The 26,204-nt window shown below is 35.2% G+C and overlaps 1 protein-coding gene across 24 annotated transcripts in view; it reads left to right on the plus strand.

Annotated features, from left to right (window-relative positions):
- MIA2 (MIA SH3 domain ER export factor 2) overlaps positions 1–26,204 on the plus strand; it is a 117,753-nt gene that overhangs the window by 66,390 nt on the left and 25,159 nt on the right. For 15 of the 24 annotated variants that reach the window (XM_005561141.5, XM_005561142.5, XM_015453731.3 and 12 more), the window contains 11 exons: positions 885–1,005; positions 2,240–2,286; positions 3,054–3,144; positions 7,176–7,314; positions 11,684–11,785; positions 13,078–13,138; positions 13,974–14,009; positions 16,277–16,344; positions 17,557–17,639; positions 19,272–19,400; positions 24,757–24,915. In XM_005561141.5, the coding sequence (XP_005561198.3) occupies positions 885–1,005; positions 2,240–2,286; positions 3,054–3,144; positions 7,176–7,314; positions 11,684–11,785; positions 13,078–13,138; positions 13,974–14,009; positions 16,277–16,344; positions 17,557–17,639; positions 19,272–19,400; positions 24,757–24,915 (1,036 nt within the window). Of the gene's footprint in view, positions 1–884; positions 1,042–2,239; positions 2,287–3,053; positions 3,145–7,175; positions 7,315–11,683; positions 11,786–13,077; positions 13,139–13,973; positions 14,010–16,276; positions 16,345–17,556; positions 17,640–19,271; positions 19,401–24,756; positions 24,916–26,204 lie in introns of all 24 variants that reach the window. The other 9 variants (XM_005561143.5, XM_005561144.5, XM_045396319.2 and 6 more) reach the window with 3 other exon arrangements.

Here is a 26,204-nt window from a genome sequence, read left to right on the forward strand (position 1 = left end):
GGGGTTTCACCATTTTGGCCAGGCTAGTCTTGAACTCCTGACCTCAGATGATCCACCTATCTCAGCCTCCCAAAGTGTGGGGATTACAGGCGTGAGCCACCGCACCCGGCTGTGACATATTGTTTTATTTTTTCTAAACTTCCTCTACTAAAGGGTTTGGGATTCTTTTAAAGATAACAAGAATGAAATGCTAACCTCAAGCTCTGCTGAAAGGTATAGGCCATGTTATTTGTGCTTGGAACTCTGAAGAGAGGGAGGAGATCGAAGGGTGAAAATTGTAGAGCAGTGCATTATTTTTAGGTGGGTTCCTCCAGAGGAATACGTGACACGTCATTTGATTATCTGTAGTGTTGGAAAATATTCTTTATTCAACAAAATTCAAAAAGTACTTTTGGAAAACCTCTAATGTTCCATTCAAATTCTATTTTATAAATGTCTTTATCTCAGTTGAACTCCTCAGCTAATTGTTTCCTTGAATAAATCAAGTAAAAATCTACGATCTTTTTATACATTATGTATCTCACTGTAGATGTGTTTGGTGTCACACAGAATTTACTCTTATGTTAATTAGGCCACTGTTATTTGTGGCATGTGAGAAATGTCATATACAAAAATATTTTACTACTTTTTAGTTGCATGATATTAATATGTACTATACTTGATTTGGGAATAACTAGTTTTGGTTTTTATCTTGCAGAGTTTAATAGTCAATAAATGTTATCATTTCTCAAGACTTTACAATATCTTAAGAGGTGGAAAATCAGAGCTCTTGTGTTGTTATTTATGTGGATTGATTTTTAAACTATAACTGGACATTCAGAAGTTGTAAAGCTCTTAGCATAAGGCATTACTCTCTCTGTTTTTCCCCTTTGTTAAATGTCAAGACTCTGACTGAACGCTTGCTAAAGATGAAAGATTGGGCTGCTGTGCTTGGAGAAGACATAATGGATGATGATAACTTGGAATTAGAAATGAACAGTGAATCAGAAAATGGTGCTTACTTAGGTATTAAGTCATGACTCATCTCCTTTTGCTAAAATGGTGACTAGCTCTTCTATTTCCTTTTTTTCCCCTATGTGCACCATGTTCTTTATATGCTTTTACTTTGGCACATTCTGTCTGTCTGCAACATACTGTCCTTTCTCACCATCCCTCGTAGTTTAGCTTCAGCTGGAGCATTGCCTTTTCAGTAAGTCTTTCTCCAGCTGCTCAGACACACTTACAGCCTCCCCGCTTTGTTTTCTTTGTGTATTATACATATCTTTATTATAGCCACTTTCAAAATTACATCATAATCATTTCAATACCTGTTTTTCCCTGTACTGTAAGCTAATCAAATGGATGAATGACTGGTTTGAGAAATGAGTGTTCTATAAATGAATACTTCAGGATACTTCTTTTGCTTTCGTCAGAGGTTCAGATGGGTACAGTACTTTTAATCTTAGCCATTCAAATTGTTATTGCCACTGCTGGTTGTGCTCTGAAGTTGGTGAAAGTAGCAAAAGTTAGTTTCACTATAGCCACTTACTGTATTCTCACACCAATTCCTTTGACCTGAAAAAAACCTTTTTATTTTGAAATATGGCATCATAGGGAGTTCTAAAACTAGTACAGAGGCCCCATGTACCCCTCTCTCATTTTACCCCAGTAGTAGTTCTTCAGACTTTTATGTTATTTTTCTGTTCTCTTCCTCAACCCCCTGCATAATTAACAAATTTATTAAGGAGAAAAAAGTGCGATTAAAAGGTTTTTCATGATAACGTTAATATGTTGGAAAAAATTACATCCCTAAAATAAGTATATAAAGTTCTGTTTATACTTTTTCATTTCTACTTGATCATATATGAAATAATTCTTTCTCTATTTGAGAAAACTCATGCTTGTTTAATGTTGTTTTAACTTGGGTTATAATTTTACTCATATTTTGGATGCTGTAAGAATCCAAGAATAGTTAACGATTGTGGTCTATATTTAGATGAATATCGAATCCTTGTTATAAGTCTATTCTTCGAGTTAGAGCTGAAGAACATTGTTAAATGATACGGCACTTCAGTGCTTTTATTGTTTAGCTTCCTGGAAGCAGGTCCAAGGCCATTCTGCTTTATACCAAATGCTTTATTGTAGCAAGAAGAGGGATTATAAGTTTCTGTTTGAGTGAACTGATAAACTCATTTTGATGTCTATTGTCATATTGTACTATTTTCCCAAATCATTGTTGTGCTTTTGATTTTCACTGTAGATAATCCTCCAAAAGGAGCTTTGAAGAAACTGATTCATGCTGCTAAGGTTTGTGCTATTAGATACATATAAAGAATAAGGAGGAAGAAAGAGAGCATGGATTACTTATATCTCCTTTATAGTAACTGTTTAAAAAATCCATTTTATTGTTCCCATATACAAATATTTAAGAAATTACCAGAATTTTCATCGTCAATTACTTTTTACTTTCAGTTATTAACTTTAGAAGTTCATATAATTTTTGGAATTTATCAAAAAATTCCAAGTTCTGTACTCATTTTTTCAGATAAGAATATAATTAAAATGTTTCTTGTATTTTATCTCATACTTCCTTCAGTGCATTCTTTTTCTTCTAGTCTCAGTATTTTCTTACCCCTTCTGCCCTATATCCTATTTTAAGTAAATACTAGATTCCTTTTTTTCTGGTTTATTCCTTCTCTTTTCCACCCTAGTAGTGGTATTCTCATTTTTGCTGATCTATGTGAAGTCTTGGTAATGTAGTTTGAAGGCTGCTTTAATAAAAACTTTTGTTGAAAGTAAATAGAATGAAAATAGTCACTTTCTTAAGCATCCAGTGAAAAGCATTCACTACTTTTCTCTATCCCTTGTTCTGAGATTTACAAGTATTGATGACTTTGCTGGTTTTTTTAAGATGGAAGTTGCATTATTGGTTTCTGTATTCCAGGTGATAATTTCATCAAAATGATAAAAGAGCTTAAAAAGTGTTGGGGTTGTTATAGTGAGGTTTTGTGTTATTTTTGTTGTTGTTGTATAACTAATTAATGTTACTTTTCTCCTTCTTCCCTTCTTTAAAGTTAAATGCTTCTTTAAAAACCTTAGAAGGAGAAAGAAACCAAATTTATATTCAGTTATCTGAAGTTGATAAAACAAAGGAAGAGCTTACAGGTAGGTCATCTATATACACACTTTTGATGTTTTTCTAAGTAAGTACACCTCCTTTCAGAGAATGGTAAAAATTAATTGAATTAATTTTGGGAAGATCCAATTATATATATATTTTAACTTTTGTTCTTGTTAGGTATTTGTGAAACAGTCCTGGTTTTTGTTGTCATTGTTGCTAAAGGTATATTGATTTCCTCTGTATTTATGTGAAGTTAAAATAATGAAATTTTTAAAAACACATGTTAAACTATATTTATCTTTGAATTACAGTGCTATGTGTTTGTTGTGTTTTAGATGTTAAAAAGTAGCAAATTGAAACTTAATGTTTAAAATCTCTGTTAATTGAAAAATTGATCTTCAGTAGTGGTACTACTTGCAGTATGATTTGTTCCTTTAATGTACATACATAGTATATTAGCACATACAAGAGTGATGTTAGACCTGTAGAAACAAAGGTTTTGTTTTAATTGAAAACATTTATGTTTATTTTGCTGATAGTGTTTGTATTTTCAAAAAGTAAACAAGTTCTGTCAATATGTTTGAAAAATTTTAAAGTTGGCATAAATAGCATCTCATTTTATAAAAATAAAAAAGAATAAGTAAAAAGATTTACTATATACATTTGGAAGGACATACTCAAATGTCAACAATGATTATCTCTGAATATGGGATTATGGACAGATTTTTATATTCTTTTTACTTGTCTGTATTTTCAAAAACTTCTACAGTATGTGAACTACATTTATAATACTATTTTAAAAGATTGAACCACCAAAGATAGAGGTTATTAAACAATTATATCCCTACTCACATGATTTTAGTAATTGGATTATTTTTGGATTTAGAGAAACATTAGTATTAGTTTAAGAGAATGTTGCTATATGTAAAGCATTGTACTAAAAGCCATGGGAGATTCACAGAAGGAAAAGATAGCTTACTTTCAAGGAAGTGGTATTTGAAAAAACGTGTGTACAAAGTGCCAGAGTAGCAAGGAAATTTGCTCACCAGCTGTCCCACTCCTTAATACAGTTTCCTGGCAAATCTTTGTTTTTTTTCTTAGATTAATATTTGGAGACTCTATGTCTGCCTGTACTCTTCTTCCAAATCTAACTTTTTTTAATGGATCATGAAAGATAAATTTCTGTAATTGATCTTTTATTCATAGCATGAAGATTTCCTCTAAACTGTTTCTGCCTTTTCTCGTAATCATTTACAGTGGTCTTTAAGTCACAATTCAAAACAAAATAGCTAGAGTAGAAGTACAAAAATATGGCCAGGCATAGTGGCTCACGCCTGTAATCCCAGCACTTTGGGAGGCCAACGTGGGCAGATAACTTGAGCTGGGGAGTTCAAGACCAGCTTGGCCAACATGGTGAAACGCTGTCTCTACTTAAAATACAAAAATTAGTCGGGCGTGGTGGCACATGCCTGTAGTCCCAGCTGCTTGGGAGGCTGAAGCATGAGAATCTCTTGAACCTGGGGTGAGCCAAGATCGCACCGCTGCACTCCAGCTTAGGTGACTGAGCGAGACTCTGTCTCAAAAAAAAAAAAGGAGTACATAAATACATTAATTAAGTATTGGGTTGTAGTTTGCTTATTTGTTTTACAGTAGGGATGATTGAATTTTAATAGAGATAATACCCAACGTTAATTTCTTTATGTGATTGTTCTTGGCAATGGCTTAAAGCCTAGGTCAATGAATTTTTTTTTCTGATGTAGATTAAAAAATTTCTGTGGAAAGATAGTTACATACAATTTCCTATACATTTAATCATTTAATATTTAAAGATTTATGTAAACTGTTATTTTGGTTTGTATGTTTAATGGGTTATATTAGTCCATTCTCACATTGCTGTAAAGAACTACCTGAAACTGAGTAATTTGTAAGGAAAAGAGGTTTAATTGGCTCATGGTTTTGCAGGCTGACAGGCTTCTGCTTCTGGGGAGGCGTCAGGAAATTTACAGTCATGGTGGAAGGTGAAGGGGAAGCTAGCACGTCTTACATGGTGGGAGCAGGAGGAAGAGAGTGAAAGGGGAGGTGTTACACACTTTAAAATAACCAGATCTCTTGAGAACTCTATCACCTAGCGGGAGACAGCACTAGGAGGATGGTGATAAACCATTAGAAACCACCCCCTTGGTCCAATCACCTCCTGTCAGGCCCCACCTCTAACATTGGGAATTACAATTCAGCATGAAATTTGGATGGGGACACAAAGCCAAACCATGTCATGAGGGTTTTAGAATAATTAAATACCATTACATGTAATTACTAAAATTTTCATGCTTGTTAATACGATTTCCAAAACTTTCCTCTTTAGGCAGATTGAGTTTTGTCTGTTAAGATTTGTGGTGGTGATTCATATACATGTTATGGGAGATGATACCTTCCTTCATCTTAGAGGAGTTGAGGTTATTATCTTGGTACCTTAATATTAGAGATGTTCAGAGTTGGTACTTCAATTTTGGAGGAGCTCAGAGTTGAGGTAGTTATTTTAGAAGAGAAAGGAGGTTTTTAAAAAAAATTGGTGCATAAATTATAAAGCATTCATAATTATTTAGAATTATTCATTTTTATTTTATAGATTTTTTTAAAGATGGTTTAGCAGTTGAAACAAAGCTTAAAGTTGGTATTTTTCTCTCTGGTCTTGATCTGCTTTAAACTAGGAGTATGTTTGAGCGTTTGTTATGAGAAGATCCAGAATTCTGGCTTGACTTATATGTCAAAATTTTAGCTTAAAAGGGAGGGCTAGGTAGAATTTAAGTATTTATTGAGAGAGAAAGTTTTTACTAGATAAAAACAGGCATTATTCATCACCTGGAAATAGTTTTACAGGGAATGTTGAACTACAATATCTCCCTTTAAAACTCTTATCTCCAAGACCTTCCTGAGAAAGTTAGTGGCATTTAGCTCCAAAATTGAAAATTAGATGCTAGAATTAGAATGTTTAAGGTTTTGGGAATCCTCTAAATAATAATAAAAATTAGAAGTTTTTTTTTTTTTTTTTTGGAGACAGGGTCTCGCTTTTTCACCCAGGCTGGAGTGCATTGGTGTGATCTTGGCTCACTGTAAGCTCTGCCTCCCAGGTTCAAGCAGTTCTCCTTCCTCAGCCTCCCAAGTAGCTGGAATTACAGGCGTGCCCCACAACACCTGACTAATTTTTGTATTTTAAGTAGAGACAGGGTTTTGCCATGTTGGCCAGGCTGATACTGAACTCCTGGCCTCAAGTGATCCACCCACTTCGGCCTTCCAAAGTGCTGAGATTTACAGGCATGAGCCACTGTGCCCGGCCAAAATTGAAACAATTTATATAGCTCCTTAATTAAAATATTAATACACTCAGTGGAACACTATTCAGTCATCAAAAAATAATGGGATCCTGTTTTGTGGCAACATGAGTGAGCCTATTTTAAGTGAAATAAGCCACACCAGAAAGAGAAATGGCACATGTTCTCACTCATATATGGGAGCTAAAAATGTTGATCTTATACAAGTAGAGAGTGGAATAGTAATAGTAATATGAGGTTGGGAAATATAGAGGGTAGCGGATTAGGGAGAGGTTAGTTAGCAGATACAAAATTATAACTAGATAGGTGGAACGATTTCTAGTGTTCTATAGCACTATAGGGTGACTAGTTAACTTTATATTTATTTTTCTTTTTCTTAGATCTACTTTGTCATATTGTTATTTTTAAATAGCTAGAAGAGAGGATTTTGAATGTTCATAACATAAACAAATGACAAATGTTAGAGGTGATGGATATGCTAATTACCCTGATAGGATTATTACACATTGAATACTTGTATTGAAATATCACACTGTACCACATAAATATGTACAGTTTTTATGTGTCAATCAACTAATAACAATAAAAGCATTCAGGTAATCAAAATACCTTATAGATTTTCTGTTACTGGATAGAGTTCAGTTTATTAATAATTTATTATTTTTAGTAATTTTTATGTTTCTGAAATGTTAGTATGCAACTCAAAATGTTTACTCCTTTGATTATGACTTAAACTTTTTATATAGAGCATATTAAAAGTCTTCAGACTGAACAAGCATCTTTGCAGTCAGAAAACACACATTTTGAAAATGAGAATCAGAAGCTTCAACAGAAACTAAAAGTAATGACTGAATTATATCAAGAAAATGAAATGAAACTCCACAGGTAATCAAAATTATGTTAACTCCATTGAATAGCAAGTAAAATAGCTTTAGGGATACATGTTACATGGTTACCTGTAGCGATTACTTAAAGTTCTCAATTTGTGATTAGATTGTATGTCATCAACTTATTTTTAAGAAAGGTATTTGATCTGGAATACTTTTCAATAAATCTGGAAACACTTTTGTTTTCAACAAAGAAAATATTGTAAATGATGTTGGAATTTCCAAGCTAGTTAACGAATCCTCTTTAGCTTCTAGTAAGTAGTCAGCAAATTATTACCTTAAACTTCCTAATACTGGCAGGGTTTCTGAGTGGACACTCTTGATCGAACTGCCCATTTAATTCCATCTCTGATATATGTAAAACGGATTTCTCTGTTCTGTGCAAGTTGCTTCTGCCCAAGTGTTCCTTGTCTTAGTAAATGGCAGTGTCCTTTACTTAGTTATATAGGGTGGCTCCTCAAGCCATTTTTGACTTCTTTCTTGCTTTTATATCTCCTATTTATTCTGTCATTAAATCCTGTCAGCTTTTTTATAGCCTGAATCTGATCACTTTTTACTATCTCCCATATTAGTCTAGTCATCAGTAGTTAACATCTGGCTTATTACAGTAGCCTTATGAGTAGTCTCCTCCTTTCCACCCTTTCTCCTGCACTTTGTTTTCTCTGCAGCATGCAGGATGACCCTTAAAGTGTGAATTGTGAGTATGGTCACTCTTGTGCTCAAAATCCCCGGGTGCCTTTATATCACACTCAACCCGCAGCTTTTATATCTTGGCCTACAAGACAGTACAGGATTGGACCCTTGGCCACCTCTTCAATTTTAGCTTATTCATGTTCATTTTCCTCTCAGTACCCTCCATCCGACACTGGCCTTTTTGATGCTCTTTAGCACATTGACCTCAGGGTCTTTTGCACTTGTTTCTTCTGCTTGGAATGATGTTTCCTATATATTTGCATGGCTCAGTTCTTCATTTTATTAGGCCTGGGTTCAAATGTTACCTCAAAGAATCCTTCCCTGGCTACTCTATCTAAAATAATACCTGCTATTCTTCATCCCCTTATTTTGCCTCATAGCTCTTGTTGTCCTCTGATGATTGATTGCTTTTCTTTCTTTTATCTTCCCTACATTAAATATGAACTCTGAGAGAGAATTATTTTCTTCACTTCTGTGTTCCCAGTGCCTAAAGCACGTGAGACACATGATAGCTGTTCAGTACATGTTTGTTGAATATATGTACACATATGTTCAGTGCCTTTATATATTGGAGTGAAGGAGAGTGTGTGTGTGCATGCTGTTGCCTAAATGCCTAAGTACACTGAAGACCCTTGAGATATCTGAAGACTCTAGATTTTCAAATAGCACATATTTTTTTCATTGTAAAGGGTAATAAGATGTAACAGACTTTCAGGTTCCATTAGGCTCTTAATGAAAGTTATTACAGTTATTCTTCATTATTTATAGAATCTGTATTTGTGAATTCACTTACTTGCTAAAATTTATTTGTAAATCAGATCAATACATGCAGAGCTTTTGCAGCCATTCATGAACACATTCCGAATGATGAAAAATTGGAGTTGCCCAATGTGCATGTTCCCAGCTGAGGTCAAACAAGGCAATGCTCTGCTTTCTTGTTTCATCTCTCATTCTGCAAACAAGTGTCCTTTTACAGTATATTTAGTACCTCATTTTTTACATTTTTATGCTTTTTGCTGGTGATTAAGCTGTTTTAAATGCCCCCTAAGCATAGTGCTGAACTGCTATGTGGTGTTTTGAAGCACAAGAAGGCTGTGATGTGTGTTACAGAGAAAATACATGTGTTAGATAACCTTTGTTTAGGCATGAAGTACAGTGCTTTTGGCTGTGAGTTCAATGTCAATAAATTAACAATATATGTTAAATAAGGTATCTTTAAACAGAAGCGCACAAAAAACAAGGTTATATATTGGTTGGTTGATAAAATATTTGTGACCAGAGGCTATAGCAGGAAGCTAACCCTGTATTACCCTTGGGAGCAGTGATCTAGTATTTGCTAATTTACGATTTATAGTGACTTTGTGGAACATAACTAGCACAAATAATGACAGTCTACTTTATATATTTGGAAACTGGTAGAGAGTACTAATGCTTCTTTGAGATCAGGATGCTGGGTAGTGCTTGGCTCATTCACTGCCAAGTTCTGTACTTCAGTCATGATTTGGATTCAGTTCACAATTAAAAAGTTGTTATTTGTTATGAACCTTTGGCCATTTGGTACTGCTCAGGGTATGCAAGAGAATAAACTTGACAAAATGGAAGAATTACAGTATAATCTCATGGTTTTTCAGCCAGTATACCTATGAGTGGGCCCTTCTTTTTATGTTAGAATGAAAGGCATTAAAGTAAAACTTGGATATAAGTGATTGAGGTGAAAGAAATATTTTTGAGTGTATCTTTTGAATAAAAAAAGTATATGGTTGGTTATAGAATTTTGATGAGTAATATTTAACATTTCAAAGAAAAGGTATTTTCTTTAGATTTTTAAAGAATAGGAAACTGAGTAGTATCCTAGTTGTGTGTGTTGTTCACATGATTTCATTCATTAGTTTGAAATTATTTTAAATTCCTAAAATATTTTAAATTTCCTTCTTATATTTAAGTTAAACTACTTGCTACTGAAATTCAATGAATTATGCCATTGGTACTTCTTCAGAGTAAAATATTGAGTTGATAGTACCAGTGAAATGTTAAATTTGTATTTTTGCTGCATATAGTATAATTTAAGTTCAGTCTAGATGTTGGCCTGATGTTTTTCATGACTGATATACTGTTTTCCCAAATTTAATAGTGGAAACAAATGAAATGGTAGGACCTACAAGCTTGATGTGTTACTTTTGTTTTTTTTTTGGGGGGATGAAGTCTCGCTCTGACCCCCAGGCTAGAGTGCAGTGGCGTGATCTTGGCTCACTGCAACCTCCGCCTCCCGGGTTCACGCCATTCTCCTGCCTCAGCCTCCCGAGTAGCTGGGACTACAGGCGCCCGCCACCGCACCCGGCTAATTTTTGTATTTTTAGTGGAGACGGGATTGCACCATGTTAGCCGGGCTGGTCTCAAACTCCTGACCTCATGATCTGTCTGCCTCAACTTCTGAGAATGCTGGGACTATAGGCATGAGTCACTGCGCCTGGCCAAGATATGATATTTTTAAGTCATATCATCAGGTCTCCTTTCACAGTGTAATTTCTATTATTAATAGGCCCACCCAAATTCAATGGGAAGTTATATAGACCTCACCTTTTATCAGGAGGGGTGTCAAAGAATTTCTAGCTATCTTCAGTCTACACGGTCTGTAAAAGCACATCTCTCTTCCATATCCATGCCCATCGCACTTTCGTGCTTTTCCTAAGGAGATGACTTATTTTTTTTTTACAACGTCCATGAATGTGATTGACTTTAGGGAATGCTTTCTAAGCAATAGGTAATGTAGTGTGTAGAATACAAAACATTTACTGCTATGCCGCAAGACTTCTTCAGTCGTTTGTCTTGTTCCTTCTCAAAATTCATGATGGAGGGAAGTTACCTATTTAGGACTCAATGTGTTTTCCTGTGGTATTCAATAAATGTTTCCTGGGTGACCAAGGTTATTAATGACAGTATGTGAAATGAAACAACATGGGTGTTACAGCATAAAAGAGTCACTGCTTATGAGCTCTAGGCCTTGGTTTAATGATTTCTCTGTGCTTCATTTTCGTTTTTGTAAGATGGGAATAACAGTACCACCCTTCTTGTAGAGCTGTTGTGGTAATTAAATAATACATGCAAAAGTCTAAAAACAGTTTTTGGCACATACTAATGGCTCAATAAGTTATTATTAATAGAACTAGATGTAGTAAATAGGACTGCTACTACTACTCTTTACTTTGGTTTCATTGTAATTATAATTTTGTGTGTGTGTGTGTGTGTGTGTGTGTGTATACTCACCTGGAAGCCTAACACTAACCAATATAAAAATTAATGAAACACATTTGATTAATTGGTGACTTCTTACTAGCAAATGTCACGCTTGTTTATACAGAAAGACTTGATAAGTGATAGTCATAATAGTTTTTATTAAATATATCTTTGATCCTGTTTTTAAGATAAATTTATATAGAAAACTCTTGAAACTGTTAGTAGTTGTGTATTAGGCACAATGCTTTACAATTTCGGTTTTTAATATTAAGTTTCACACCAGGAATATTTATACAGGTACTTTTTTTTTCCTTGTAGGTAATGTTTTCAGTGGTATTTTAGAAATCATTTTATAGGAATCACCAGTTTTGCTACAATTAAAAAGAATTGATTATCTTATGACATGTATTAAGAGAATTAAAACATTTTTTGTTTTTAAGGAAATTAACAGTAGAGGAAAATTACCGGTTAGAGAAAGAAGAGAAACTTTCTAAAGTAGACGAAAAGATCAGCCATGCCACTGAAGAGCTGGAGACCTATAGGTATTAAATACGTTTTCCCGGTTTCTTTATTGGGATGGGAAGAGTATCTAAAAAACTTAATGCCAGAAAAAATAATAAATGAAAATAGAAAACATTTTAAAATCTGACAGGTGGTACAGACAAAAAAAAAATATATTTTTGTCTCATCACTTTTCATTCAGATTTCTTGCTCAGCAATTATACAGAAAATATAAAAAGGAAAAATGTTTTTCTTTCAGGCTGTGCGATTTTTAAAATCTCTCAAAGTTGAATATGGACAATTCTATTTCATGTTAGTGTCAATATGAATAGATTTTAATTTTAAGGTCTTTCCTCATTGGTTCAAATGGAGAAGAATGTATGTAATATTAGTGAATCAATAGGTGTGCCACAAAAAGAAGAGTGAGCCACAGAGCATTCTGAAGTATTTAAGACTATAAATCTAGATTTTACCTTGGTTTGATTTACGAGATCCCAGGAAATAGAAAATATAGAGAAGAAAAGGGGCACGATTCAGCAGTATCCCGAATAGTTGTGATACTTCATTTTGCCTCAGTAAGCTTGAGTTTTATCCAAAATAAGTTATCTTATTAGTCTCATAAAAGTAACAAGTAAAATTTTACTTCACAACGATTGCTAATTTCCTAGAATTCTATTAAGACTATCCACATCTGGCTGGGCACGGTAGCTTACGCATGTAATCCCCGCACTTTGGGAGGCCGAGGTGGGTGGATCACCTGAGGTCAGGAGTTCTGAGACCAGCCTGGCCAACATGATGAAACCCCATCTCTACTAAAAATACAAAAAAATTAGCCCGTCGTAGTGGCAGGCACCTGTAATCCCAGCTACTCAGGAGACTGGGGCAGGAGAATCGCTTGAACCCTGGAGGCGGAGGTTGCAGTGAGCTGAGATTGCGCCACTGCACTCCATCCTGGGCAACAAGAGCGGCACTCCGTTTAAAAAAAAAAAAGACTACCAACATCTGAATGAATCTTCTAGGATCATTCTTCTTAAAAATAAAAACAACACAATATACCACGTAAATATTTGCGTGACTTTTGGTTTAGGTAAACTCAAGTACTAGTATTATGTTGTAATCAATGTTAAAATTACTTTAGGAAAAAATTTACTGTAGAACCTCTCAGAGGTGATTATTTCTAAATGTGGAATTCTGGAGTTTTTTTTTTTTTTTTTTTTTTTTTACACATGAAATAGAGCATTCCAGGTTTTCTAATAAATATTTTTTAGTAGAGAGTATGTTCTGTCATTTCATATTATATGTTAATAGTAGAATAATTATTCATTCCATTTAGAAAGCGAGCCAAAGATCTTGAAGAAGAATTGGAGAGAACTATTCATTCTTATCAAGGGCAGGTATATATATGTGTGTGTGTGTATATATATATATGTATAATTGAAAACAATTCTGATTTGTTTGAATTGATGCAGGAATATAATTACCAGTTGCACACCTCTTTTGAGGTGTTGCATGTGGCGGTGGGACACTTCCCAGGAGCCAAAGATTCTGGGATAAGAAATCTTATTTAAAATTGCCATATTGGCTGGGTGCAGTGGCTCACGCCTGTAATCCCAGCACTTTGGGAAGCTGAAGTGGGTGGATCACTTGAGGTCAGGAGTTCGAGACCAGCCTGGCTAACATGGCAAAACCCTGTCTCTACTAAAAAAAACAAAACAAAAACAAAAATCAGCCAGGTATGTTGACACATGCTTGTAATCTCAGCTACTTGGGAGGGAGAGGCTGGAGAATCGCTTGAACCCTGGAGGCAGAGGTTGCAGTGAGCTGAGATTGCGTCACTTGCATTCCAGCCTGGGTGACAGACTGAGACTCCATCTCAAAAAAATAAAATTGCCATATCTCCTGCTGCTTTGAGAAGGTGGAGTGCATCACATAAACGTGTATCAACAGTGGGGTCTCATACTCAGTCAGGCTAGTTATATGTTAACTGGCAATTCCTGTTGATTATTGCATAAAGTAAAAGTTTACTAGACAAAAAATGTAATTGTCTTTACATTCAGTTTTTATTTTAAAATATAATTATACATGAAAATTTGCTTTGAAAATGTTGCCTACTCTTCAGAGATGCTTGGGATATTTTTGAGTTGTGTGCTACATCATAGTGGTAGATATGAATGTCTTTTACTTAAGAAAAATAATTGTTAGTGGCATTTTAATTACTTTCTTTTTCAGATTATTTCCCATGAGAAAAAAGCACATGATAATTGGGTAAGTTTTAAATTTCCTTAAGTCTCTTTTGTCAAATTGTATTTTTTTTTCAGAAGATATGTTGCTTACTTAAATTAGATGAAAATATAGTATTCTAAAAAATCAGTTTCTTTTAATTTTACAAGTAGCGAAATTATGTTCCTTGTGAACTAAACAGTTTGTTCCAACACAGTTATTGAAAAAATTTGATTTTTCCTTCTTTGCTTTTATCACATTGCTTCTTTGAAAGGAGTTTATGCTCCATAGGGAAGGTGATATAATCATGGATTGATTGTTTCAGGGCACTAAATTGCCACTGATTAGTTGTGGACCAGCTACTTAAAATTCTTTGGGCCTATTTCCTCGTTTGTGTAACAATGGGATTAGATTAAGTGATCTTCAAAGCCCCTTCTAGTTCTAAAATTCATAAAGTTCTGTTACCTGATTCTCAGTGTTGAATTACTGGGTACACATTAAGAAAAGGGTAATTATGAGAAATAGTGTATCTGTGCTCCAGAGGAACTGACTGTGTGGGGAAGTGATAAGGATGCAGATTTTGACTAATTATAAGAAAGACACTCTAACATATAGTACTGTTGTAATAGCTGGCCTTTGGAGTACTTGGCATTAGGAGTCTTCAACAGTAGGCAGTTTGCACAGTGGGTGAATACATGGAGTCTGGAATTAGGCTGTCTTGGCTGGTGTCCTCGCTCCATCACCTATCATCAGTTTTCTTATCTGTAAGATAGAGATATCAATAGTACCTATTTCATAGGGTTATTGGGATGATTAAATTCATGTAAGGTTATTGCCAAATGCCTGACACACAGTATACATTCAGTGAATGTTAACTGTTGTTATTGTTATAGTGAAACTTGATAGATGTTTCTTAGACATGTTGGAGTGGAGATTCCTGCCTAGGGTGAGAGATTAGGTATGTTGAGAGGTATCTCACCTATTAGGTAGGGTGAGAGATTAGGTCCTCCTCAGTTGCAAGATTCTGTATGCTTTGGTATTGTGGGTTCAAATGAAAATTTGTTACTAAATTAAGCTGGGCTTGGAGATGAATTTAGTTAACCACTCCTCACCACTTGTAAAATACTTAGATGTAGATTACTCTTTGAAGATGGAGAGGTCCACACACAGTCCCAGGGTAAGTTGGTAAGAAGGCTGTTTCTGGAAGGGCAGCAGGAACATCTTACAGATCTTAGAGGGACACTGACTTGTAGAGATTAGAATAAAAACCACAAACAACAATGGCCAAGAAGGGAATATGCTGAGACCCAGAGGCAACAATTCCACATCCCTTCCTCACCCCTGCATATTTAGTAAAGTCTCCTAAGGTAAAGGTTATCTCAGACGACATGGGTAGAGGCTACAAAGAGACAGTTAAGCAGCTGGATATACAGATCCGGGACAGCCAGATGACAACCTAGGATATATCTGTCCTCACGTGTTCTAGAGCACAGGACAGGCAGGAAAACCCAAGGAACCACACAGGCTACAGAATTATGTATCAGGAAGGTCACCTGGGAGAAGCTCCACAGACAAGGTGTGTTTTTAGCTGAATTGGGATTGGTAGAGGGAATGAAAGTGACACTGAGCAGTAGCTTGTCACATGCTCCAGAGCTGAGCTACCCATAGGAGCAGACTGGGGTCTGGGCAGAAGACAGTTAATAGGAGAGGCTCATATTAGTTTCTGAAAAGTCATGTGGTAACAAAGTTTAACTTGTTTTTTAGGGAAAAAGTGTTCATTTCAAGGAACTAATCACCCAATCAGATAGAACCCAGACTGGCTGAGTTTAGAGTCTATGAGGCTCTGAATGTTTGACCTCAGGATGGGTGGGGACAAGGACATGGCTCAGACTGTCAACTTTAGAGATTTGAGGGTAGGGGGATAATAGAGTCTCAACTACAATAATAAAAAGATAGGATGTTTATTAAAATCTCTTATGTTCTAGGCACTGTACTTAAAGGCCTTTTACATACATTACTTGTTCATTCTACTCAGTAACTCTGTAAAGTAGGTATTATAATCCAGATTTATAGATGAGGAAACAGCCTAAGATCATATGACTAGAGGGTAAAGAGTAGATACAGAAATTCTGATCTTTCAGAGTCCAAGTCTTACACTTTTTCTTACTTAAGTGATTATGATTTGTATACCATTTTTGTGATATATATATATATATTTTTTAAAAAATTTAATGAGTGTTTATATTGACATGTTTATGCTTATGTTTTAAGTTTATATAAATGTATTTTTAAAATTTGTTATTTTCTTGAAGTTGGCAGCTCGGAATGCTGAAAGAAACCTCAATGATTTAAGGAAAGAAAATGCTCACAACAGACAAAAGTAAGTATGTTAGTGGGAACATTTAAAATTAGTTATTATTCTTACTGTTATTTCATTAATTAGGTAATACTTTTATAAGATTAAGTAAGAAAACTTACAGTGAATCCAGCATATCTTGTGAGATATCTATTAGTTTTACTAGGAATGTCTAGTTTTTTTTTGTTTGTTGAAGTACTTGTCCCAGGTCGCTGAAGTGGCACTTGGAGGAAACTGTTAACAGATCCTTCTGCTATTATAGCTAAAATTTTTTTTTAAACCAGTGTAGGTGGATGGAGGTAAAAATGGATGGAAAGCGAAAGGATGAATCTCTCTGACGTAGTAATGCCGAGAATTTCAGCCTCTTTTAATGGATAAATAGATAGGATAATATTCACTAATTTCTCTCATTTCCTGGTTTTGTAGTATTGGCTGACATTGTTTTTCAATAATAAAATGAAACGTAGAATAAAAGTCTACAATATAGAATAGCAGGGAAGAGTAAGTGCTTTTCTATGAAGATTATAACAGTCTTCCTAGGATGTTATAATTTCTTGTCACAATGTACTGTTAACATTATCCAATATTAGTTTTTAGTCCTCTTGCTTGTCTTTTCTAGTCTCAGAAATTAAAATCAAATTATTAAATGTTTTATATCTCATGATTAAGAACTAGAAACAAGATTCTTTTAAAATGTCACATTTGTAGGATAAAACATTTATGAGTAAGATAGTAGGACAAATTATTGGAATTTCCAGTGTTATAACTGGAATCATGAGTGTCACATTACAATGGAAAGCATACATGACTCAAAGCCAGGAACTCTATGTCTTAATCCTGGCACTTTCATTGTGAATAAATCTTTTAAACTCCTAGCCTTAGTTTCCTTAGTTGTAAAGTGATAGACTTGAACTGGTTGACCTTGGAGGACTCTTGCATTTCAAAGATTTGGATTCTGTGATATAGTACTCATGGTAGTCTAGTTTTGAAGAAGAAATAAAACAATTGTAAGGCTCCACAAAACATCACTATCCCTAGGGCAGCAAGAAACTGGTTACCCTAGTTAATAAGCAGTGGGAGATAAAAGTGTTTTGGTCAGAATAATAAATTTTAGAGGATCTGTTTGTTCTGTGTATTAAGATAGTGAAGAGTAGTTTGTACTTGGTAGAGGCATTTTTGTTCTTGTGGTGCTTCTCTTGGATGAGTAACTTAGAGATGTTTGTTCTTTATTTGCAGATTAACTGAAACAGAGTTTAAATTTGAACTTTTAGAAAAAGATCCTTATGCACTTGATGTTCCAAATACAGCATTTGGCAGAGGTAGTCTTTTTTTTTTACCCCTCATTTAAAATACATATTTTTATATATATATATATATATATATGTATTGCACATATAGTTTCTATTAGTGTAAGTTAACACTGTTATTTATATAAATATTTTAGATTTTAGAACCAAGGTTCTAGTCTGAGCTTTCTCATAGACTCACAAGTTTCTAGGTTTTGTTTCCTGTGCAATAATGAAAATTATTGTTGCTTTTATTTCTCAGTGGGATTTTGTGAGATGATATATATTTAGTGCCTTGAGCTTGAAAAGCCAGGTGCTTGGCACATAGTAAGGTACTCATTAACAATTTTCTAGGAGATTGAATAAATAAGGAGTGCTTAGTTGGAATAGCATTGTGACTGTTTATATATTAACTATACTTGGAATTTGCTTGTTTGATAATTAAAAAATAGTTTTTAATTATTTAAAAGTATTAATTTAAAATGTGGGAAAAACTCAATCTGAGTTTTGATTGCTTTAATTACCTTCAAGGGAGGACCAATTTTTTTTGTAAGATATATTTAATATTTCTGTCCATTGTTGAGTTAGGGTCTGCAATGATCTCAAACTATTGCAAACAGTTTAAATTTTTTCATAATAATTTTGGTTGAATTGGAATGAAGCTTCTAAGGTAGTGAAAAATAAAAAAATATATATATAGGTAGAATTCCATTTTAATAACCTTGGAAAGTTATAAAAATCACTTTTGAGAGTAAAATTTCATTAAAATAAAAGTCTATTTCTACATTTAAAAAATAATAGATTATTACGAATTTCAGGTAGTAAAGTTTGGATTGGGGTGAAGTACACAGAAGGATTTTTTTTTTGGTCTGAATCCAACACAAAAGTTTCAAGGAGGGTAAATAATGCTTTGATCTTTTCTTGTAGCTGGTTTGAATATTATACCAGCTACACTCATGTTTTACATTTAACATGTTTTAAAAATGTTATTTTGGTGGTTTTTGTTTGTATTTTGTTTTTGATTTTTGACTTTGGAAACAAAACCATTATTTGAGAGTGGTGAAGTTTGTAAAGTGGTAGGTGTCTTGGCTGTATAGATTATAGATAAAGTGATTTACTTGATAATTAGTATTTGTAAACTTACTGGTAATGAATCAAAAGTAAATTGTAATCTTGTTTCAAAGTATTTTATGCATTTTTCTCCTCTTCATAATCTGAGCATTATTTAAACAATTTGTGGCCCAATACAGCCTACCTGGCCCTGATTTAAACTGAGTGCTTCTGTGTTGCAAGTCTCACTAGCTGAAATGTCCGGATGCATACTGCCAGTAAAAACAACCCCCAAAAGATCTAACTTTATGCTCCTGTAACTCTAAAATATATCTCCAATATCCCTTCTTAATATAAATGATCATTTAAGTGTATTAATTCCCAATAGGTTGATGTTTTTATTGGTTAAAGTGTCTGGTAGACAAATATTGAAAACACCAGGGTCTGTATTTAATTCTGTGCTATATTAGCAGAATCAAAGGATACATTCAGGACATAGACTAAACTTAAATTGGCAATAGGATGACCTGATGGTAATTGTTGAAATGGGATTCTAACTCTGTAGTGTAGCTAAGTGAAACTATGAATTTAAATATGCTGTTTTAATTATTCCAGAGCATTCCCCATATGGTCCCTCACCATTGGGTCGGCCTTCATCTGAAACGAGAGCTTTTCTCTCTCCTCCAACTTTGTTGGAGGGTCCACTCAGACTCTCACCTTTGCTTCCAGGGGGAGGAGGAAGAGGTATATTGTTTAAACATCTTTATTACTCTAGATTTCTTCCTTACTTTATATTTTCATTTCAACTTACCTTAAAAATGATCTGTAAAATACACATTTGGAAAATACAGGCATTCCTTGCACTTATTGTAAATAACTTTTATTTGGAAAAGGATCTCTATGATATCTAATTTTGATGTGTTTTTCTCTTAGAAACAGTGCTATATTAGATAACATTTTGATCAAGGACTTGATATGTATCTTTTTAAACCATATTTTTGACTTCTTAAAAACTATATATTACATGATGTAATATAAAATTTTATAAGACCACATGAAATAAAATAACAGTATAACCTAGCATAAAATTATATATGTGTATGTATATATATGTAATTTTTTTTTTTTTTGGAGACAGTTTTCGCTCTTGTTGCTCAGGCTGGAGTGCGGTGGCGCGATCTCGGCTCACTGCAACCTCCGCCTCCCAGGTTCAAATGATTCTTCTGCCTCAGCCTCCCAAGTAGCTGGGATTACAGACACATGCCACCATTCCTGGCTAATTTTTTTTGTATTTTTAGTAGAAACGGGTTTTGCCATGTTGGCTGGCCAGGCTGGTCTCGAACTCCTGACCTTAGGTGATCCACCCGCCTCAGCCTCCCAAAGTGCTGGGATTACAGGTGTGAATCACCATAAAATTGTGTTTTGATGAAACATTAGAATTTTGTTGGGAACCTTTACTGTGGTCTACATCATTTGTTAATACACTGGGGGCCGGGCATGGTGGCTCATGCCTGTAATCCCAGTATTTTGGGAGCCGAAGGGGACAGATCATGAGGTCAAGAGATCAAGACCATCCTGGCCAACGTGGTGAAACCCTGTCTCTACTAAAAATACAGAAATAAGCTGGGTGTGGTGGTGGGCGCCTATAGTCCCAGCTACTCACGAGGCTGAAGCAGGAGAATTGCTTGAACCGAGAAGGCGGAGGTTGTAGTGAGTCAAGATAGTACCACTGCACTCCAGCCTGGCAACAGAGTGAGACTCCATCTCAAAAAAAGAAAAAAAAAAAAACGTTGGGAAACCAAGCCACAATTGTCTGCTGTCACCCACTTGTATGTTGTTGAGAATTTCTGTAGGTACCTCAGGCCTAATCATTAGCTATTCTACATTTATCTCATCAGCATCACCCTGGTGTTACAAAAGGCCCTATTACCTTTGAAAACTCCTGTGTACCTGGAGTTTTCCTTTTTTGATCTCTCACCATACTTTCTTCGTCAAGTTGCTTTAAAGTTTTCCCTTAATTTGTGTCGAAATTCAAAGATATAGAGCCCTATTTATTTCAGAATCAGAAGTCTTACATTTTCAGTTCCAAGTATGTGTTTTATAAGAGTTAATGGCATTCTTCACCAGTGAAACATTCCCACCCTTTGTATCAGTGATTTTACCAGATTGAATTTGAGATAAGAACATAAATTATTGAATCTAAACAAAAACACCAAATTAAATACAACAAATCAAAATTCGTATACTCAGATGGATATTGCTCATCTAAATAGTATCTCAGGAAGTCTGTGTACTTGTTAGTTGAAGCTGCCGTTATTCCAAATATTTTTGGAACTCTTCCTTTGGAATTGCCTTCAAAGAATATGAGAAAATCAACTTTCTACTCTATGTTCATGAGATATTCTCCCTTTGCCCGTATCCTGTTTGTATCCTCTTTCTCCACCCTCATTGTGCTTCACTTAGAACTGTTCCTGTCCACCTCCCAGTCCCCCCGGTAGATTGGGCCACAGCCTGGGGCCCCTACAGAGCCTTTGCTTGTGTTGATTTTGAACTGGAAGCTCCTAGGGAAAGGGACTGCCCTATAGACTGATACTTAGCGCCTTAGGGAGGCTTTGCATTGAGCACTTCAGGAAAGGGACTGATTTTGAGATTGACATGTCTGCTGCAAGCTTAGGACTTAGTTATCTAAGTCCACTCCCACTTCTCCATTTTTTACCTTGACTTACATTAAGAAATGTATTTTATATCATGTCATATTGTACACCAACATAAATATGATCGAAATGTAATTGAAACCAGCTACATGAAATAGTACTTACCATTACAGTTTTGATGCTTTCTATTCAGTTTTATCCCATTTCATTAATTTAATCTTAATTAGCATTATTTTTTAAACTTCACACATCACAAATGAGTAAGAGCTAGCAGTCTGAAAAAACAGTGCCCTAGAAATAAGGGTATAATTGGCTAAACTGCAAATATGAATCACTGGAAATTGAATTACATAAGTCAAGGATTGCTTGTAGTCAATTGAATATTTGGAATGATTAAAATTTACATTTGATTTCTCCTCTTTCCTCTCCTATTTAATTTAAACATACAGTGTGTTTAGATTATCTGCAAGGGTGTTTTACTATTTGTTTAAAAAGCTACAGAAGTTCTAGGTAAGTTGTCATCGGGTCTTACAGAGTTGATTTGAACTAAAACTTTCTATGATCCACCAAAGGAGGATGGAGAGTACCTGTTGTTTTCCTTACTTTTATTATCTTTTAAATTTGAAGTTTGGATGAGTGGTATATTTGAATAATATTGAGTACGAGTAAAACAATTTTTTCTTAGAGTAAATTGTATGTAACTTGGTTTGAATAGAAAACTTTAACCATTAGCATTTTTAGGTTTGTAATTTTCACTGGGTAATCAGTTGGTCTGTAACTTTGGTCTTCTGGAAGTAAGCAATCAGGAGGGAAAGCCTTTGAATGTCTCCTTTAAATCTCTGTGCTTCATTCCAGATGAACTCAGCCTAACTGACAGCTTGCGCATTTTCTGCTTTCCCAGCCTTCTTCTTCTAATGAGCTAATTATTAGGATGAAGAAGCGAGAAGGAAAGATTTGGGGAATTTGATAGAACGTATACTCATAAGGCAAAATGATAGTTTACCTCCTGATGTAAAAGCCAGTAGATCTGATTCTACTAAAGGGAGTAGATGGAAAATTTGTTTTAAAGATTACTATATATTAAACTTGAATGCTTATGCTGATTTGTACTAGTTACCAAGAAAAGTTAAAATTAATTTTGGTTTGTTCTCTTAAAGGAGGTACTGAAATAGAGTAAGCATTTTTGTTAGACTTCTTTTTTTATTTTTTATTTTCTTGAGATAGAGTCTCACTGTGTTACCCAGGCTGGAGTACAGTGGCATGATCTCGGTTCACTGCAACCCCTTTCTCTCAGGTTCAAGTGATTCTTGTTCCTCAGCTTTGTGAATAGCTGGGATTACAAGCATGTGCCACTACACCCAGCTAATTTTTGTATCTTCAGTAGAGATGGGGTTTCACCATGTTGGCCAGGCTGGTTTCGAACTCCTCACCTCAGGTGATCCACCCACTTCAGCCTCCCAGTGTGCTAGGATTACAGGCATGAGCCATTGCGCCTGGCTATTTTAGTTAGGCTTCTATTGAAAAAAAATTGTCCGCTGGGTGCAGTGGCTTACACCTATAATCCTAGTACTTTGGGAGGTCAAGGTGATGGGATTGTTTGAGCCTAGGAGTTCGAGACCAGCCTGGGCAACACGGCAAAACCCTGTATCCGCAAAAAATACAACAATTAGCAAAGTGTGGTGGCGCATGCCTGTTGTCCCGGCTACTTGTAAGGCTGAGGTGGGAGAATTGCTTGAGCCCAGTAGGTGGAGGTTGCAGTGAGCTGAGAATCGCACCACTGCACTCCAGTCTAGGCAACAGAGTGAGACCCCATCTCAAAAAAAAATTTTTTTTTTAAACGCTATTCCTTGAGAATAATAAGCTTTTGTTTCCTGTACAATATAATTTTGAGAAGACCCTCCTTTCCCCCCTCAATGACACATAAATGAGGTATTAATATATTTTATTGAATGTTAAATTTTTTTTTTTTTTTTTTTTGAGACGGAGTCTCGCTCTGTCGTTCAGACTGGAGTACAGTGGCGCGATCTTGGCTAACTGCAAGCTCTGCCTCCCGGGTTCACGCCATTCTCCTGCCTCAGCCTCCCAAGTAACTGGGATTACAGGCGCCTGCCACCATGCCAGGCTAATTTTTTGTATTTTTTGTAGAGATGGGGTTTCACCATGTTAGCTAGGATGATCTCAATCTCCTGACCTTGTGATCCGCCTGCCTCCATCTCCCAAAGTGCTGGGATTACAGGCATGAACGACCACACCAGGCCAAAATTTTTTTATATTTGTCTTTTCCATTTTAACTGAATATGGGTTTTGTTTTTTGTTTTTTTGAGATGGGTTCTCACTCTGTCACCCAGGCTGGAGTGCAGTGGCACGATCTTGGCTCACTGCAACTTCCTCCTCCTGAGTTCAAGCCATTCTCCTGCCTCAGCCTCGCTCATAGCTGGGATTACAGCACCTGCCACCATGCCCGGCTAATTTTTGTACTTTTAGTAGAGACAGGATTTCACCACGTTGGCCAGGCTGGTCTCGAATTTCTGATCTCAGGTGATCCAACCTCCTTGGCTTCCCAAAGTGCTGGGATTACAGGCGTGAGCCACTGCACCCCGCCCTGAATGTGGGTTTTTAATTAAGGTACTATCTTTTCTGTAGTCATTAAGAAGGGAACTTTAAAATTACCACCCTTTATAAATGTAAACATACCAGATTTTCTTATCCAAAATGGATGTTAGCTCATTTAAAGTGATTATTTCAACAGTGCTGTTGTTTTTGAAACTATTATTTTAGACTTGTCTTCAAAACTTATGAATTCTCCTTTTGAATGTGAATTTGATATTTAGAAATTACTAAAAGCCATTTAGTGCCAATTTGTCTGTTGTACATAATGTTTTAAATCAGGCTACTTAAAATCATTTTTGAGCAGAAGTATTTATCTTTTTTATCTTCTCATTGACTCCTAACACTATTCAGTGAATTTGGACAGAAGTAGAGAGTCATGTTTTAACTTTGAAATGCAGTTTTTTATATGGCTCTTAAGTTAATCTGAGTACATTTCCAAAAGAATTTTTCTGAAAAATACTTTAAATAGTAGCAAATTTACTAAAATAGATATAGAACTGCTAAGATGACTGTTTTAAAGGAATCATGCTCATTTGGACTATGACATACTAGTTTAAGCAACAAAATCATTTATGTTTTTATTTAATCATTTATTTTTATATTTATTTTAAATATTTTATATTTTATTTTATATTTTTTATTTAATCATTTCTTATAATTACTTTATAATTATCCTGTTACATCTGGCATAGGAATCATAGCAATTTACTTTCTATACCCTTATTTTTCAGACTTCATATTTATAACTTATGATTTAACCACTGATTTTATGTGTAAAACAAGCACATAAGACTTTTTAAGATGAAACAGATTGGTATGTTTTTTTCTTTAATTAGGCTCAAGAGGCCCAGGGAATCCTCTGGACCATCAGATTACCAATGAAAGAGGAGAATCAAGCTGTGATAGGCTAACCGATCCTCATAGGGCTCCCTCTGACACTGGGTCTCTGTCACCTCCATGGGAACAGGACCGTAGGATGATGTTTCCTCCACCAGGTATGTAAAGACAATAGTTATTATTTCTCTTTGAAAGGCAACTGGGATGTGGAATATACAGGAATGGAAGAAGAGAGGAGTATATGTTTGTTTTCTCTTAAGAAAAATCATCATACATTTTTGAAAACAACAATGATAAGTAATCCAAACAGAATGATTGGAGGTAATTGTCCATATTATAGAAAGCTGTTTTCTCCCTCAATGGAATGTTTTTATTGTTTTTGTTGCTTGTAGAGGTAATAATGCATGTTTACTTTAGAAAATCCAAACAACACAGAAATGTATAAAGAAGTGAAAAATCCCTTTTGTCATCTTAGTGTGTCCTTCCCAGAATTTAGTTGTAGGTATATATCTTTCAGAGATTTTTTTGGGTATACATTTATACACATAGCTATTCAAATTCTTTTAATCACTCTATGCGGTTGTACCATTCACTGTCTTTTGTAATTGTCTTTTTTCACTGACCATTTTATCTTACCAAAATAAATATATTTACCAGAAGAGTGACAGCAGAATATCTTGAAATAAGATAATAACTGCTGTTCTAATAGCTGCATCATCTACATTAGGTATTTCTCCTAATGCTATCCCTCCCCTGGCCCCGCACCCCCAGGCCCCGGTGTGTGATGTTCCTCTCCCTGTGCCCATATGTTCTCATTATTCAACTCCCACTTGTGAGTGAGAACATGTGGTGTTTGGTTTTCTGTTCCTGTGTTAGTTTGCTGGGAATGATGGTTTCCAGCTTCATCCATGTCCCTGCAAAGGACATGAAATCATTCTTTTTTATGGCTGCATAGTATTCCATGGTGTGTATGTGCCACATTGTCTTTATCCAGGTTAACATTGATGGGCATTTGGGTTGGTTGCAAGTCTTTACTATGGTGAGCAGTGCTGCAGTAAACATATGTGTGCATGTGTCTTTATAGTAGAATGATTTATAATCCTGTGGGTATATACCCAGTAATGGGATTGCTGGGTCAAATGGTATTTCTAGTTCTAGATCCTTGAGGAATCACTACACTGTCTTCCACAATGGTTGAACTAACTTACGCTCCCACCAATAGTGTAAAGCGTTCGTATTTCTCCACATCCTCTCCAGCATCTGTTGTTTCCTGACTTTTTAATGATTGCCATTCTAACTGGCATGAGGTGGTATCTCATTGTGGTTTTGATTTGCATTTCTGTAATGACCAGTGATGATGAGCTTTTTTTCATATTTTGGTGGCTGCATAAATGTCTTCTTTTGAAAGTGTCTGTTGGCATATCCTTCGCCCACATCCTTCCCCTAC

Source organism: Macaca fascicularis, chromosome 7 (assembly GCF_037993035.2).
Source record: "Macaca fascicularis isolate 582-1 chromosome 7, T2T-MFA8v1.1".
NCBI lineage: Eukaryota > Metazoa > Chordata > Mammalia > Primates > Cercopithecidae > Macaca > Macaca fascicularis.